Raw genomic sequence first — 15,276 nt, forward strand, 5'->3', positions numbered from 1 at the left:
TCTTAATATTTAATAGAACTTATTATGCAGGAAAATGTTTTTACTTACAGAATATTGGTTGTATGGAACAGTAATATACTTTGTACATGAACTGCTAAAATAAAACAGATAAGGGATGGAACTGTCAGACTTTGCATATTAAGTGCATTTAAAAAATAAGAATAATAATTAATATTTTAAATTTCAAAGATGTTTATTTGGGAAACACACAAAACTAAAATGTATATTTTAGTCCATCAACCCATAGAGAAGAAAAGGTAGTTACAAGTTTACAGACACACATTTCCATGAATATCCTTACCATGATTCTAAGACCTAGAATACCTAGAGGACATTACATATTGATTTGAAAAAATATTTAAATTAAATTTTTTACATTTACAATGAGTAGATAAATAATATCAATTCCAGAACAAAAAAAAAATCAGATTAATGAAAATAGTTGATACCAAACTTTTTTTTTTTAACTTCTGAGTCAAATTCTACACACTATAAAAAGACAGAAGCTCAGACTATACTTCTGATGAACATTTTTAAGTGCTTTTAAAATTTTTCAAGGCTATAAAGTCTGTCAATAAATAAATAAAATTACTATCTGTCACTAAGCCATGAAGTCTGTACTAAATGACTAAAGCAAGTTGAACATGTTTAGAACACTGACTCATACTTTTTGGCATCATCATGAAAACTCTGTGACTGATCGACACATCATTTCCAATGTCACTAATAAGGCCTCTGTATGTACTCCAGGACACACTTTCAAATTCTCAGGCAGTTCCTTAAGAATATTTGGGAGCTTCTGCAATGTCTTTATATTTCTAGCATAAAGATCCAATAACCAGTCAGTATGAGAACTAGGGGTTTCTTTATAACTTTTACAAGGCATACGCAGGTCATTTAGATGAGTTAACCCTTTGAAAGCTAAGATGAACTCTGAGGATAAGTCAAAAATCGAACAAAAATTTAGCAACATCCTACTAAGTAAAAATGAACCAAATTCAAGTTGCTGGTGGTAAAAATGTTTCTCTGCTTGTGCATGAAAGTTCTCCACTGTGTCTTCTAGTTTTGTAATAGCAAATAGTTCTTCCTTGGTTTGAGGTGATACTACATAATCCAAGGGCAATTCCCCCTTAGAGTTTCTCTGCTGTAAAAGCACTGGGCCTGTAAAATAGAAAATGAAAAATGTTAAGGGTAAAATATTTTTATTTTGGCAAATTAACAGCTGTTTTCTCTCTCTTTTTTCCCAAAGCACACAGGGTTCTATTCATAATCATATTTTTAACTAATTCATGTTTGCATAATTAAGTGGCTATATATACTAACTGCCTAATAAAGGTGCATTAAAAAAAAGCAAAATTCTGTCAATTGCCTAATGAGATTAAAAGTATATTCCTTAGGTGCTGGGGTTATGGCTCAGCGGTAGAGCGCTTGCTTAGCACATATGAGGCCCTGGTTCAATCCTTAGAACCACTTAAAAAAATATATGAATAAAATAAAAAGTTACCTCATTAAAAAAAAGTATATGTCTGAGTTAAATAAACAGTATATATGATTATAAATGAAAAAGGCTTTTATAAAACTTTATTAATTATCATCTTAAAATAAGAATTTCAGTTTCTGTAAGAAATTAACAAAATAGGGGCTAGGGATATAGCTCAGTAGGTAAAGTGTCTGCCTTGCATGTACAAGGCTCTGGGTTCAATCCCTAGCATCACAAGAAAAAAAAAAAAAGAAATTAACAAAATATATATTTTTCTTAAATTCCATAAGAGTCCCAAGGCTGTCTCATAATATTACCAAGAAGGAAAGTAGTGCCCTTTTCCACTGGTGTTCAACAATTCTGGTAGTACAAAAACTGGAAAACCTTACTTCTTTTATCCTTGTTTATGCTTGATTTTAATAGGTAAATGATCCCCAAAAAATTAAGTGTTAATTATTCTGCATCAAACTTAGATCTTAATCTGTCTATCCAAGCTAAATATATCTAACTACTTAGAAGTACTGAAGATATAGTTTAGGATGCTCTAGTAAAGGATGATATAACAGGGCAAAATAAAAATAACATAGTATTTGGTGGCACAGCAAAACAAAGGAGTATTAGATACCAAATCTTACAATAATTTATGCACTTAGTTATAAATAAGATGTCAGAATGGATATAAAGGTTTTAGTACTAGCAGACACCTTAGAAAGTCACACTGTTGAAGATTATATTATCACAGAGAGAACATATTATAACTGTTAAACCTCCTAATGGTAACTTTGATCAAACATACAGAATGACTGAGATATAAAATGCATTTCATATTAAAAAAGACAAAATTATGAATACTTAAATAAAAATTTTTGAGACATAAATTCAATCTTAAAATTATTACTCTCAAGACTGAACTACTCAAAATGGATAGATAATACAGCTACTACATGATAATGTCAAACGATGTAACAGATTTAAACCAAATATTACTGAGGCAATACTAAGTCTTGTACAATTGTCAAAAGACCTTAATAAATTCAAGAACAAGTAGATTTCCTCTCCCAGGTCAAGGAGCTCTTCCATTTACTATTATTCACTAGATAAAATTCAAATTGGCTGATGGAATACTGAAGTCTACTAAAGAAATGGACCTAATATAATATCTTTTAATTAACAATACTCGAAGCAAAATCAACTATTGGCTTGAATGTCAGATACAAATTAAGTAGAAAAACAAAACACTTAGGAGTAGAAAAATAAAACATTTAGGAGGTGAAATGTTATGTTTAGTAAACAATACTAAAAAAGAAGGCAGAAGAACTGAAATATATTGATTATGAAATGGTTAGTAAAACAGACACACTAACGCCTTTAGGGGGCAGGAGAAGACTATAAATAACCAAATGGCTTATGTTATTGTGCTATACAACCTTTCTTATATGTATATACAGAAAAAAAGAGAGAGAGAAAGAAAAGAAAAAAAAAGACATCCCCCCAAAAAATATGCTTTTCGTTTTTATGAAGAATCCAATGCTTTCATTATGGGATAAAATCATGTTAATTTCTAAGATTAGAGTACATGAAAGCAATGAGAAATTTACATAAATTTGTTTTTGTTTTATAAGCTCATCAATTTTCTTTTGTTGTTCTTCTTAAAACACAAATCAGTTTGAATATTTTGATGTAAATTAATAATATTCAGCTCAGATTTAAGAATGTTACTGAAAAAAGAAAGGGGCTTGCTGAAAGCAAAGATTAAATATCAGTAGAAAGAGCAGTAGTTGAATATTAAGCTTAAGTTAGCCTTTTTTATAAAATCCCTGCACAACAGTTATTACCATTTGAAAATTCTTCTACTTTAATTTAATTGACTGCAAAATGTGAATGAAGAAAAAGATTCTAGGACATCTTTTTCACAGTCTGTAAAGATATGCCTTATAAAAATAATACTGAACAGTTACATATAAAAAGCATGAAAAAATTCAAGTAATCACATGAACATTTACATTCATTTACTAATAAGCTTTCAGAAATGACAAGTTCATAGGGATTTCATATATTAAATGAAAGGATTAATATCTAAAACCAACACATTCAATTAAAAAATCCACTCTTGTACATGAACCGAAATAGACTTAACAATATATACATGCGTCCATAATATGAAAAGGCTTTTATCACTGTTAATAAAAGGTGATTACATTCTATGAGACTTTTTATCCTTACTTTTTTATTAATATGAAATGAAAACCTCTTTCCTTACAGGTTTTAAATATAAAATGCTATCTACTTCCAAGGGATTCGTCAAAAAACTGGATAATTTATCAAAACCCATTTAGCATAAATGCACTCACCCCCATGCTGTAGTAGCAGCTTGCCAATTTCTACATGTCCGTTTGACAGTGCATCATGCAAAGGAGTCACCCCGTCCACTTGAGTGAGCAGATCTACCTCTGGACAACGTTGCAAAATTTCCTGGACACACACTGTGTTACCATAGTTACAGGCTTCATGCAAAGGCGTCCAGCCAGCATTGTCTAAATTAGAAATCAAGGCAAGTTTTAAAACAGCAGAAGTAGGACTTCTGGTAGTAAAGTATTGATGTTCTACTTCTCTTATTGGTATGATTTTGTACGCACTTCATATTAAAAATAAACTTTGCTAAAAATACCCGTGTAAGTACATTGCTTTGAAGAAAAAGAAATTTAAGTAATTAAAGACAATTTTAAAATATTATGAACAAAATATAAACACCAAAAATGTTTCTACAACATTAGCTATAAATCATTACATAATGAATTTCTTGGGTTTTGCTAATAGCTATATTTTAAAGATATCTTAGGTAAATTAACTCAAGTGTTCTTTCTTAATGTGATATAAAACTGTTTCATATCACAAATATTAAGACATTGTATGAAACCACAAAGATTTAAAACTTACCTTTAACATTGATGTCTATTCCTGGCAAAGAAAGAAGAAGAATCAATTTCTCCACTTGGTTATTTATGCAAGCTCTATGCAGGGCTGTTTCTCCTGCCATAAAAAATTAATAGATTATTCCAGAGAAGACAAGATATCAACTAAAGAAAATAATCAAAGGGCATGAACTAGGAGATCTGGCCCCATGCCAGAAAATTATTTATTGAGTTTTCCTTTTGATTAGTTTAAACATCTCCTGCATTAGAAAGTGTGTGTGTTGGGGGGGATACCCACCAATTCATAGAGCTTCTGTTCAATCAGCAATTCAGCAATGAAATTCTACAGCAAAAGGTTTAACATAGGCACTGTCTCCCCCTAGTTCAAGTTTTAAAGCTTCAGCCCTGCTATAAAATCCCCAAATGATCAGAGAACACCAAAAATACTGGGTTTTGCAGCAATAAAAGTTTAGAGTGCAATTGCCCTCTCTTAAATTTATTCATGAACCTGCATTAAATGTATGGCTCCTTTTTATACAGCATTTATAGCTTAATTCAAATGAATGTTTCTGGCTAAGCACGAGTGCCTCTACACACTCAAGTATAATTCAGAACTTCAAATCCATTAACAGATGGTTTGCTGCTTCTCAATAGGCTGTCTGGCTTGGCTACAGCAGCACAGAGAAGGAGAAATGGAGGAATCTTAATATAAACACCACACACACACTACACGGGAAAAAAAATCTCTAGTACCATTTAAAGCTGAACAAGAGTAACAAATAGAAAGGCAAAGATTTGCTAGGAGGAATGCAATTAGTAGTTGCTGGCAAAAATTAACTATATCCGTCTTTTATAACCAAGATTAATAAATTATAAGTGATGATTTGATGTAAATTTGTTAAAACTTATTATAGGTGACTGCTTAAGAAACAAAATGAAATACTGAAACACACTTGTTCTTACTATAAAATACTAAGTAGTATATTTTTATAATGTTCAGTTTTACAGATATCTCTGTAACTTCTACTAAAATATTACTTTTACATGCACAGAGAAGCTTTTCAAGTTTTTCTGTATTACTTCTCAATTCTCTTCCTCTCCCCCAGTTCCTTCTGTTCAGACTAGTCATTCATATTCATTTTACTTTCTGCTACAATAAAACAAAGAAAAAAGACCCTGATTTGTGAAGTTAATATTAAAGATCTCGTGTAATACATTTTTCAGATTTTGAGCCAAACGAGCCGTTATTTTGAATTTGTGATATGAAATTATGAATTTTTATCATATTGAAAGACTCTGAGAGCTTTACTCTATTTCTATGGGTGTCATATTAATACTATATTGAAAATATGATTTAGTTTATAAACAAAAGATTCAACAATTTACTTTGGCCAAGTACAGACTCTTTAAAGATAACTTACATTTTTAAGTTAAGAGATAACTACATAAAAGGGGTGACAGTAAATTATTACAAGACTCTTCTTAGTTATTCCATCCTTTAGGTGCTTAGGTTCCAGTACAGTCAGAACCAAAAGCCAAACACATTTCATAGTCTGGGCTCAGTGCCTAGAAGAAAAGAGCCCATATGCTTAACACAGCTATGTAACATAGCCTACTCCTCATTCTTTGTTCACAAAATGTCTAAGACTGAAAGAGATGAAGACTGAATTATACTTTCAAATCAGAAGACACTGATCCTGAATAACACAGGTTGAAGTGGAATAGAAAAGTAAGGCGGGCAAGTCTGGAATATGCTCAATGAGTGCTGCACGCTATGTTTAGTATTTGGAAGGCCAGGGGGAGAAAAGAAAGGGAGGAATACTCTATTATACCAGATATTAACTGATCATTTTCTCTGTACAAGTGACAGTACAAGAAAATAATATGGTATCCAGGAAGGCATTTCCTGGACCTAGTCCAATATTTAAGTTACAAGTATTTATCAGGGCAAAAATTACAAGTACTGACTATAACCACAAAAAGTTCTTAGCATAAATTAATTTAGATACTTGGAATACCTTTTAGATTAGTCTTATGAAAATTCATCTTCGTAACTAAAGAGGGGCAATTCTCCTTGGAACATGACAATTCTCCTTCTGACTTCTTTTTCAATTTTTTAAATGATGAGGAACATTTAGCAAGGTTCAGCTCCCTGAAAAGAAAGAAAGAAAGAATGAAAGCTTGTTTTTCAGCAAGGCATGCCAGCATATATTATATGGTGGGTATTTTTCTTAAAATCTAATTTAAACTCCCTTAATCACGCAGTCTTCACTGTTAATTCTAAAATTGATTTCAATCATATAGAAATAAGTTGTTATGCATTAATTTTCATTTTACTAGCCTTAAAGCCTCAACTACTCATTGAGAAGGTTCTGAATACAGAATGTGGGGTAAATAAAAGGAAACCAAGTATAAACCATATCTGACAGAGAAAATAAAGTGGAAAACTAAGATTAGAACACAGGCCTCTGCTCCCAATTCTTATTTTCATGTGAATACTATTCTCTTTTTTCTTTCAGAGAATAATTCAGGCTTTCTGAGTTTTCTACAGCATACATCTAGAGGAAGTTTCTCATTTTGGAGAAGGTAGTACAACAACTTGAGTATCTCAACATGAACATGCCTTCTGAAAGCTCATCTATATTATGGAAAAGCAGTAATTCAAATCACAGGGCAAAAATTGTATAAAACAGTAATTTGATGAATAGTTTTATTTCTTTGGGGAAGCACTTAATCTTGGTAAAAAAAATATTTTCCTTGAATTACAGAAAGAGAAAATTTGATTTTGTATATTTGCAGGTCTAAACTGAGTTTTCTTCTAATCAATGTTATTCACACATTTACACAGATAAGCTAAAGTTCAAGGAAGATGTCAAAAAAGCTGTACTCCAAAATAACGCACAGCAGAGATAATAGCAACACTTACGGTAACTCTGACAGTCCTTCAACATGTTTCTGCTTAGCACCATTCAGCATTAGTAAAGCTCTCTGAGATTCAAGGCAAGGTCGCTGTCCTATTTTCTTTGGTAATGGTATTTTTCCAGCTCCATGCATAATAGTTTTCCCCAAAGCTGGCAAATAGGAATATACCTGTTGCAAAATATTATTATATTGCTTTCTCAACTACAAAGATAGCAGTAAAAAGAAATTAATTGATTAACTATTAAATGTGGTTACATTTTCTAGATTTCACTATTACAGTTTCCACATTTGAACATGATAAAATATTAAAAAGCTGATAGTTCCATGTCAATATCATGTAGACAAGAAGGAAAATACCTTCTTGAAATAATTTTTTTATTATTCAATTTTAATACTCATTTAAGAAAGTTGATTTGTCTTATATCCAACTTATGAATCACTCGTATACTTTTTACATTGATGATTTATACAACTTATATTCTGTCATTTCCATTTTAAAAATAATTTTCTTCAACAGAAAGGCTGAAATAAATGAATAATGAGTGAATAAGGAGTGAAAAGAACTTTAAAGTAAGTATTGTTGTAAAACAATTTACCCAATATGATCAATAAATAAACTTACTTCTTATTTGTTGAAGAATCTGCTAGATACTAGATCCTAATTATATATATTTGGATAGCCTAAATAAAACTAGAAAACCTTGGATCAAATGTAACTTATATGTATGTGTGTATAGGATATATATCATTTATAAATTTTGTTCTTTATAAACCATTAAATATTAGGTGGAATTGTTTTGAATCTAGTCCAAAATAATCTTATGATAGAAGTGAGTAGGGAACAAAGATTACTGTTCCGCTTTTCTATTGTCAATCCTTAATTACTTTAAAAAATGATTAAAAATTTCTATTCACTGAATTTTTTCTATATTTTAACTGATGCATTATAGTTGTCCATATGGAGGAATTTGTTTTTACATATCTGCACATGTACACAATATAACAATATAATTTGGCTAATATTCCCCAAGAATCCCCCTATGGTCCCTTTACTCTACTGATCTCCCTTTGATTTTCGTAATTAAACTATTTTTGAAATAGAAAAATACTAGTTCTTTTATGGGTTGGAAAGATTTGTTAACCCTGTTCATTTATTAGAAATACCTAAGAATATTTAAAAGTTGAATTTATAAAGATACTTCTTAGGAATTGAAACATCTAAAATAGTGCTTACCATTTTATGAAGAGAGAGTGGCTCAGAAGAAATACTGATAGAGCTCTGCAAACACAACTTTTTAAAGACTGCCTCGGCAACAAACATTTGAAGCCAGGAGGAAGAAAAGGAGCAAATGAAAATCTCTAATTCCTGTGAAGAAAAGTCTGCAGAAAAACAAGAGAAGTAAATAGAGCTATATTCTCTCTATATATTTTTCTCTTTTTGGGGCGTTCAGGGGACTGGAGATTTAATCCACAGTCTCTTCACCATTGAGCTTTATCCCTAGCCCTTTGTATTCTGATAATTTGTTTAGAGGCTCAATAAGTTACTGAGGCTAGCCTGAAACTTGAGATCCTCTTGTCTCAGCCTCCCAAATTACCAGGATTACAGATATGTGCCACTGTGCTCAAATGAATTTTTTTTTCCTTTAGACTATTTCATCAGTAGATTTTCTTCAACCAAATGATGGTTCCTACATCAAAAACATTTATCCACATTATTTTAAACTACACACACACACATACACCCCCCCCCAAAAAAAGTAATTTTCCTATTCTTAGCCTTTAAAGAGGAAAAAAAAAATATGGCATGTACTCTTATTTTACTTTTTATTACATCAAATAAAAGCCTTACAATTGTGTGTGGGCGCACACAATTATACCAAAATACGTGAGATTTTTATCACTATATTTTCCAATTAACATAAAAGATCTCTTCTCATTAAATAGCTGCTTCTTTGGAAAATTAGTACTTAGTTTTTGAATGACCACACTTATTTAATTTGCAACGATCAGTCTTGAGGTGATAGGAAAAAATATATTAGAATATTACTCCTAATAACACCCATAAATCCTATTACTGAAGAGAAGAAAGACAAGCACAAGATAAATAAAGAAAACATAAAATAGAGAGTATGTAAGTAAAGATTTCATTAAAAAGTTGCACTTGGGCTGGGGTTGTAGCTCAGTGGTAGAGTGCTACCCTTGCACGTGGGAGATACTGGGTTCAATTATCAGGATCACATAAAAATAAAATAAAGGTATTGTGTCCATTTACAATTAAAAAACAAAACAAAAAAAATTTCATTCATTCTACCATGAGGTTATTTTATTATATTGTATTTGGGAGGGTATTACACCCAGGGGTGCTTCACTGCTGAGCAACATCCCAGTCCCTTTTACTTTTTATTTATTTTGTTTTGGTTTTTGGTATTGGAGATTGAACCCAGGGGTACTTTACCACTGAGCTATATCCCCAACTCTTCTAATATTTTCATTTTGAGATAGGGTCTTGTTAAGTTGCCTAGGCTGGCCTCCCAAATAACTGAAGTCACTGGGATTCCAGTTGTTGCCACCGTGCCCAGTGACTATGGGCTTATTTTAAATGAAAAACAACCAACAAAAAGACACCCAAACCCTCAAATCTCTGCTATTCAAAAACATCAGTGTTCCAGTAAGATGTAAATGCATATACAAATGAACTGAAAGTGATAAAGTACTAGGGTGATTCTTTCCCCTGTAATCTATTTAATGTTATAAATTTTTTATTATTACTATCTGTGTAACAAAATGGATAAAACAATGGAATGTCAAGTAAAGAATGATACCAAACAATAGGATACCAAAAGAGTTAAAATTAAACAAAACAAACAGTATAAAAAAGTTGAGATAATATATAATATGGTAGATTAACTACACTGAAACAATAAAGTCAATAAAAGTAACAAATAAGAATTACAATTACATGTATTAATTAAAATATTTTTAAAATGGGGCTAAATGAGAAACTTAATAGCCATATTAAGTTTTATAAAGCTTGACTTCTCTACTCAGGAGTGGAGTTTCTTTTAGTCAGGACAATGCAGTCACGCACCGAACACCTGCTCAGATGTATTCATAGAAAGGCTGGTGCTCAGGTGTCCTTGCAGTCATTGACCCTTCTTGACCAACTGATTATCAGTGAGGAGGAGGAAAAGGGTAGGATTTCTCTTCAAGGGAAATTTTGGTTCTCACAAATGGAGAAGGGAATGCTATTGGCCCCTAGTGGCAAAAGGCTAGGAATGCTATTAGACATCCTATTAATGTGCAAGAGAATCTCAACAACAACAATTATCCAGCCAAAACATAACCAGTGCTCAGACTGAGAAACCTTGCCTTGATTAAAGAGATTGAGGCTCTTGCGATGCTGCAGACTACTATACGAGTCTTTAGCAAATGATTCCATTCATATGACAACCAGATTCACATATCCCTGAACAGATATGATTGCTAAACTCATAACTCCTTTCACAATGATCTCAATGGAGATATGGTTTTTATGAACAGGAAATGAGAAAGGAGTTACATTTAATTTCTACTTGTGGACATTAAAAAGCCTATATCTACCATCACAGAGTTTACTACAATGAATTGATCTGTTAACTTGAACTCTAGGCAGTCAAAGGAAAGGAGAAAAGGTCTGACTGTAGAATTTGAAGAAGATAATCTCACACTATCAAACGGAGTTATTCATCTAAGAAGAAGCTATTTGGTAAGCTTACAGAAACAGGGAAATACAAACTCTAATGGATCCACATATTACCAGGTAACAGAATAAAATAGAATAAAAAATAACAGATGAACAAGAGAACTTAGCCAAGACTGCAAAACCTTTAAAGAATAGGATCATATTTTTTAGCCCTCACAGAATGTACATCACTAAACTGCACAGAATAAACATTCATATTTGACAGATGAAAAAATGAGTGACAGATAACTTTTTACTAATTATAATTATCTTTTACTAATTGTAATTATCTCATTCAAAATGCTTCTTTTTCTTTCATAGAAATAAAATAGAAAGTAAAGCAAGAACAATCATTTGAAAAGTTAACCAGATCTTTCCATTCCCTTGTTAAATAGCTTCTAATTCTCAACATGGCTTACAAGTTCCTACATAAACTCCCTTACCCATTTCTTTGGCCTTATTCTGACTCCACTAATATTATTACCAGTCTGTGAGAAGGCTTCACATAGCCTCAGCTCTTTTCTACTTTAAGAACTCTGGTAAATTTTTACTCTTCTGACTAGAATACTCTCCCCTGAATGTACCAAATTTTTGCTTATCTTTCAAGTTCTGTGTTTTTTGATCATCCAATACAAAGTAGTTCAGTATCAACCCCTGGTTTTAATTGTTCTCAACACATTTTTAAATGATGTATAATGGTACATTTACATTAACTTTATTACAATCTTCCTCTCCCACTGAAAGCTCCAAAAAAGCAAGAATCATGTTTTATTTCCCTCCTTCACTATATATGAAGTGTTAAATGAATGAAAGAAAAAGAAGCATTTTGAACGAGATAATTACAATTAGTAAAAAGATAAAAATTTGCATCCATGGAAGCATTAAAAGGGAATAGATGTAAAAAAAAGTAAAACTGAATAAAAACAAAAAATATCAGGAAAAGATAATAATGCAACCCAAGGGAAAAGGAAGGTTTATTAAAAATACTCTTAAGGGATGGGGTTGTAGCTCAGTGGTATAGCACTTGCCGAGCATGTGTGAAGCACTAGGTTCAATTCTCAGTACCACATATAAAATAAATAAATTAAATAAACGTACAGCAAGAACTAAAAAAAATATTTAAAAAAGTACTCTTAAGATGTGAAAAATTTTAATGACAAGTATTCTTTCCCATTGGGAAAAAAAAAACAGAAGAAATTTGTTTAACTCAAGAATTAGCAAACAATGGTTTGCTGCCTATTTTTATGAACAAAGTTTTACTGGAACACAGCCATGTTCATCCATTTATATACTGTGTACAGTTGCTTTTTCTTACTAAAACTGCAGCACAGACAGGACAGAGACAGTAGGGACAAAAAAGCCAGAAATGTTTACTATCTGGCACTTTACATTAAAAATGTTTGCTAACCCTAGTTTACGCCAATAGACTGGGAATTTCAATTAGGCATTGAAAATAAATTTCACATGACCTTAAAATACAAGAAGGAAATTCTTTTTGTCCAAAATGTGAAGCTGATAGACACAAGATGTGATGGAAAGAAAGTAAGATTTTAGTTGTCTTCTGAACTATTTATTGCCTTAATTTTCACCAATTACAAACTAACAAGGGTAATACTAAAATTAAATGAGAAAGATGGATCAATATCTTCAACTGGAAGTAATGCTACAGCAACACAGCATCTTTACTTACAAATTAGAAAAAGCAAAAGATAGTAACTGAGCCAAAGAATAATGAAAAAAAGCTGGGTGTGGTGGTGCATGCCTATACTCCCAGAGACTACCTAGAATGCGGCAGGAGGATCAGCAGTTTGAGCCAGTCACCCCAACTATGCAAGACCCTGTCTCAAAATAAAAAGGGTTGAGGTGCTGCTCAGTGGTAGAGTGTACCTGGGTTCAATCTCCAGTACTGAGGAAAACCAAATAAAGAATGCAAAAAAATGTTAAAAAGAAAAATAAAAAAAAAAAAGCAAACAACCCATGTGGGAATACCCAAAGATAAAAAGATGAGAGAAAAAAAGAGTTGTCAATGATTCTCAAATTTCTTCATAAAAATATGAGCAGAAAGGATATAATTAGAAATAATACCTGGTTCACTTTGTAGGGAAAAGTGTAATATTCTACAAATCCCATAATAAATATAATTTTATTTTGCACTTTAGCTATAAAAAAGTTCCTGTTTTCTTAAAAAAAACTAGGGAAATATTTAATTTGAACCAGTTTTAGAAATACATGCTAGAAATTTTTAACTAGCCTATCTGCAATCTAATTTGGAACCTATGGAAATAAGTGTGTGTGTGTGTGTGTGTGTGTGTGTGTGTGTGTGTGTGTGTTACTGGTATTGGACTCAGGGAGTTGTACAATGCTAGCCAAGCACACATCTAGAGTTTTAAAGATTAGTGATCAATTATATATCCTTGGCATCATTTTGGTGACATGATTATCAAAGTAACGTTAGGTTCTACCTCAAGTTAGTCATAGGTTTAAACTTCTAAGGTTTAAATTTGACATGTGAAAATAAGAATAACACTGGATAACAATGCCCTACTTCATAGTAAAGAGAAATTTATGAGTAAGTAAAGCATTGAAGCTACACATAGAACTCAACTGTTAACACAAAGCTCAAATGTCATGTATTTGACTAAACTATAAAATAACTTTTATTTCCTTAAAGGCAATTACTGTGTACTGGAAATAACACATTTAATTGTATTGGTAGGCTCTAAAGCCATTGCTAATCCTGTCCTGGGCCCTCAAACTCAAAGAGGTTTCATTACAGAATCGAAACAAGGAATTCTGTTAGCCAAATATTTATTTGTCACTCTGGCAAACAATGCCAGAATTCTGCTGTTTCTAAAAGGACAAAAAACACTACACTACCTAGTAGAAATGGTGGAAAAGAAATGATAAGGTTCCAAAGGAAGATTGAATTTGTGCTAAGAAATGTTAAAAAGTCACTCAACAAAGGACAGCTAGTCCACAAAAGAAAGAGCAATCACCCCCTCAGCTCAATAAAAAAGAAAGAGAAAAAAAGGAGACAAAGTGCTTTAGATAAAAATCTTCTAACTTTGGTAGTATAAAAAAAAGACCTCTCTTTCCAGAGGACATCATCAAATAAATCCTGAACCCAGTTATAACCTGGATTCCTATTCTGGAATCTCTCTTTCAAGTATTAAATTGATTGACAGTGGATTCAAGAACTTTTTCTTTATATAAAACTAAGATGCACTACAATATGTGCAACAAAATTATATGTTTTGGCAGTCTAAATAATTGAAAATTAAGTATGTAAAAATCATCTTTTATAGCTGAGTGCCACACAAAGTACACTTGATTTAAAATATGTTCATTTTAGGAGTTCAGAGTTACAGAAACAAAAAGAAATGGCAAGAGTTCAGAAAAGCAGACTTTTCCTAAATTGGGCTATGAAGTTAGAAAACATACATAAGGTCTTAGGGAAGCCTTCCTCAGACTAGACATGTAAAAGAGTTGACTAGAATTTACCATAAGATGATAGTTGTGAAAAGGAATTCTGTCATCATAACACTTAAATAACACTCTATTTAATTTAGAAAAAACTTTAAAATTAGATAATAAGGTGAGGAGGAAAAGTGAGAAAATTATGCATATAAAGTACTTCTATTTGCTTCATCCATACTCCTTTCTTGTTAGATAACCAGATGAAAGCAACCAAACTAGTTGGCTAACAGTTTTTTACATTATATTAAGAAAAACTATACAGCAAAAGGTACACTGGGGGGAAATATTATAATGAGTGATATAAACCAGATTAATATAAGGGGCTTTGTAAAAAGTATTCTGATTCAATGAGTTTCATTTTTTAATGTTATTAGGTGTTTATATAGGAAAAAACCTGGTAATTATTCATATAGCACAGGTAAGACAAGAGTCTGATGATGCATCCTACTCAAAGAATTAGAGGTATTAAAGATACTGAAAATAGTTCTGAACATGTAAGATTCTAGAAAACATACATTAAAAAGTGAATCTATTTCTTCAGGGATGGGGTTGTGGCTCAGTGGTAGAATGCTTGCCTAAGCATGTGTGAGGCACTGGTGTTCGATTCTCAGCACCATATATAAGAAAATAAAGGTCCACTGACAACTAAAAAAAATATTTTTTAAAAAAGTGAATCTATTTCTCCAATGAAATGGGGGTAAAAACTAATTTTTAAAACTATTGCATAAGATTGTCTAATTACAATTTTTAGTTATAGAATCAGG

General features: G+C 31.7%; 1 protein-coding gene across 2 annotated transcripts in view; it reads right to left on the reverse strand.

Moving 5' to 3' along the window:
- Positions 1-183: 183 nt before the first annotated feature.
- Positions 184-15,276, reverse strand: part of SLF1 (SMC5-SMC6 complex localization factor 1) — a 73,737-nt gene continuing 58,644 nt past the window's right edge. For both annotated transcript variants that reach the window (XM_081297980.1, XM_081297979.1), the window contains 6 exons: positions 8,549-8,694; positions 7,319-7,482; positions 6,411-6,544; positions 4,418-4,510; positions 3,832-4,014; positions 184-1,161 (listed from right to left, as the gene is read on the reverse strand). In XM_081297980.1, the coding sequence (XP_081154106.1) occupies positions 680-1,161; positions 3,832-4,014; positions 4,418-4,510; positions 6,411-6,544; positions 7,319-7,482; positions 8,549-8,694 (1,202 nt within the window). In that variant the 3' untranslated portion in view covers positions 184-679. The remainder of the gene's footprint in view (positions 1,162-3,831; positions 4,015-4,417; positions 4,511-6,410; positions 6,545-7,318; positions 7,483-8,548; positions 8,695-15,276) is intronic.

This window comes from Spermophilus citellus, assembly GCF_964194105.1.
Source record: "Spermophilus citellus genome assembly, chromosome: 1".
Lineage (NCBI taxonomy): Eukaryota > Metazoa > Chordata > Mammalia > Rodentia > Sciuridae > Spermophilus > Spermophilus citellus.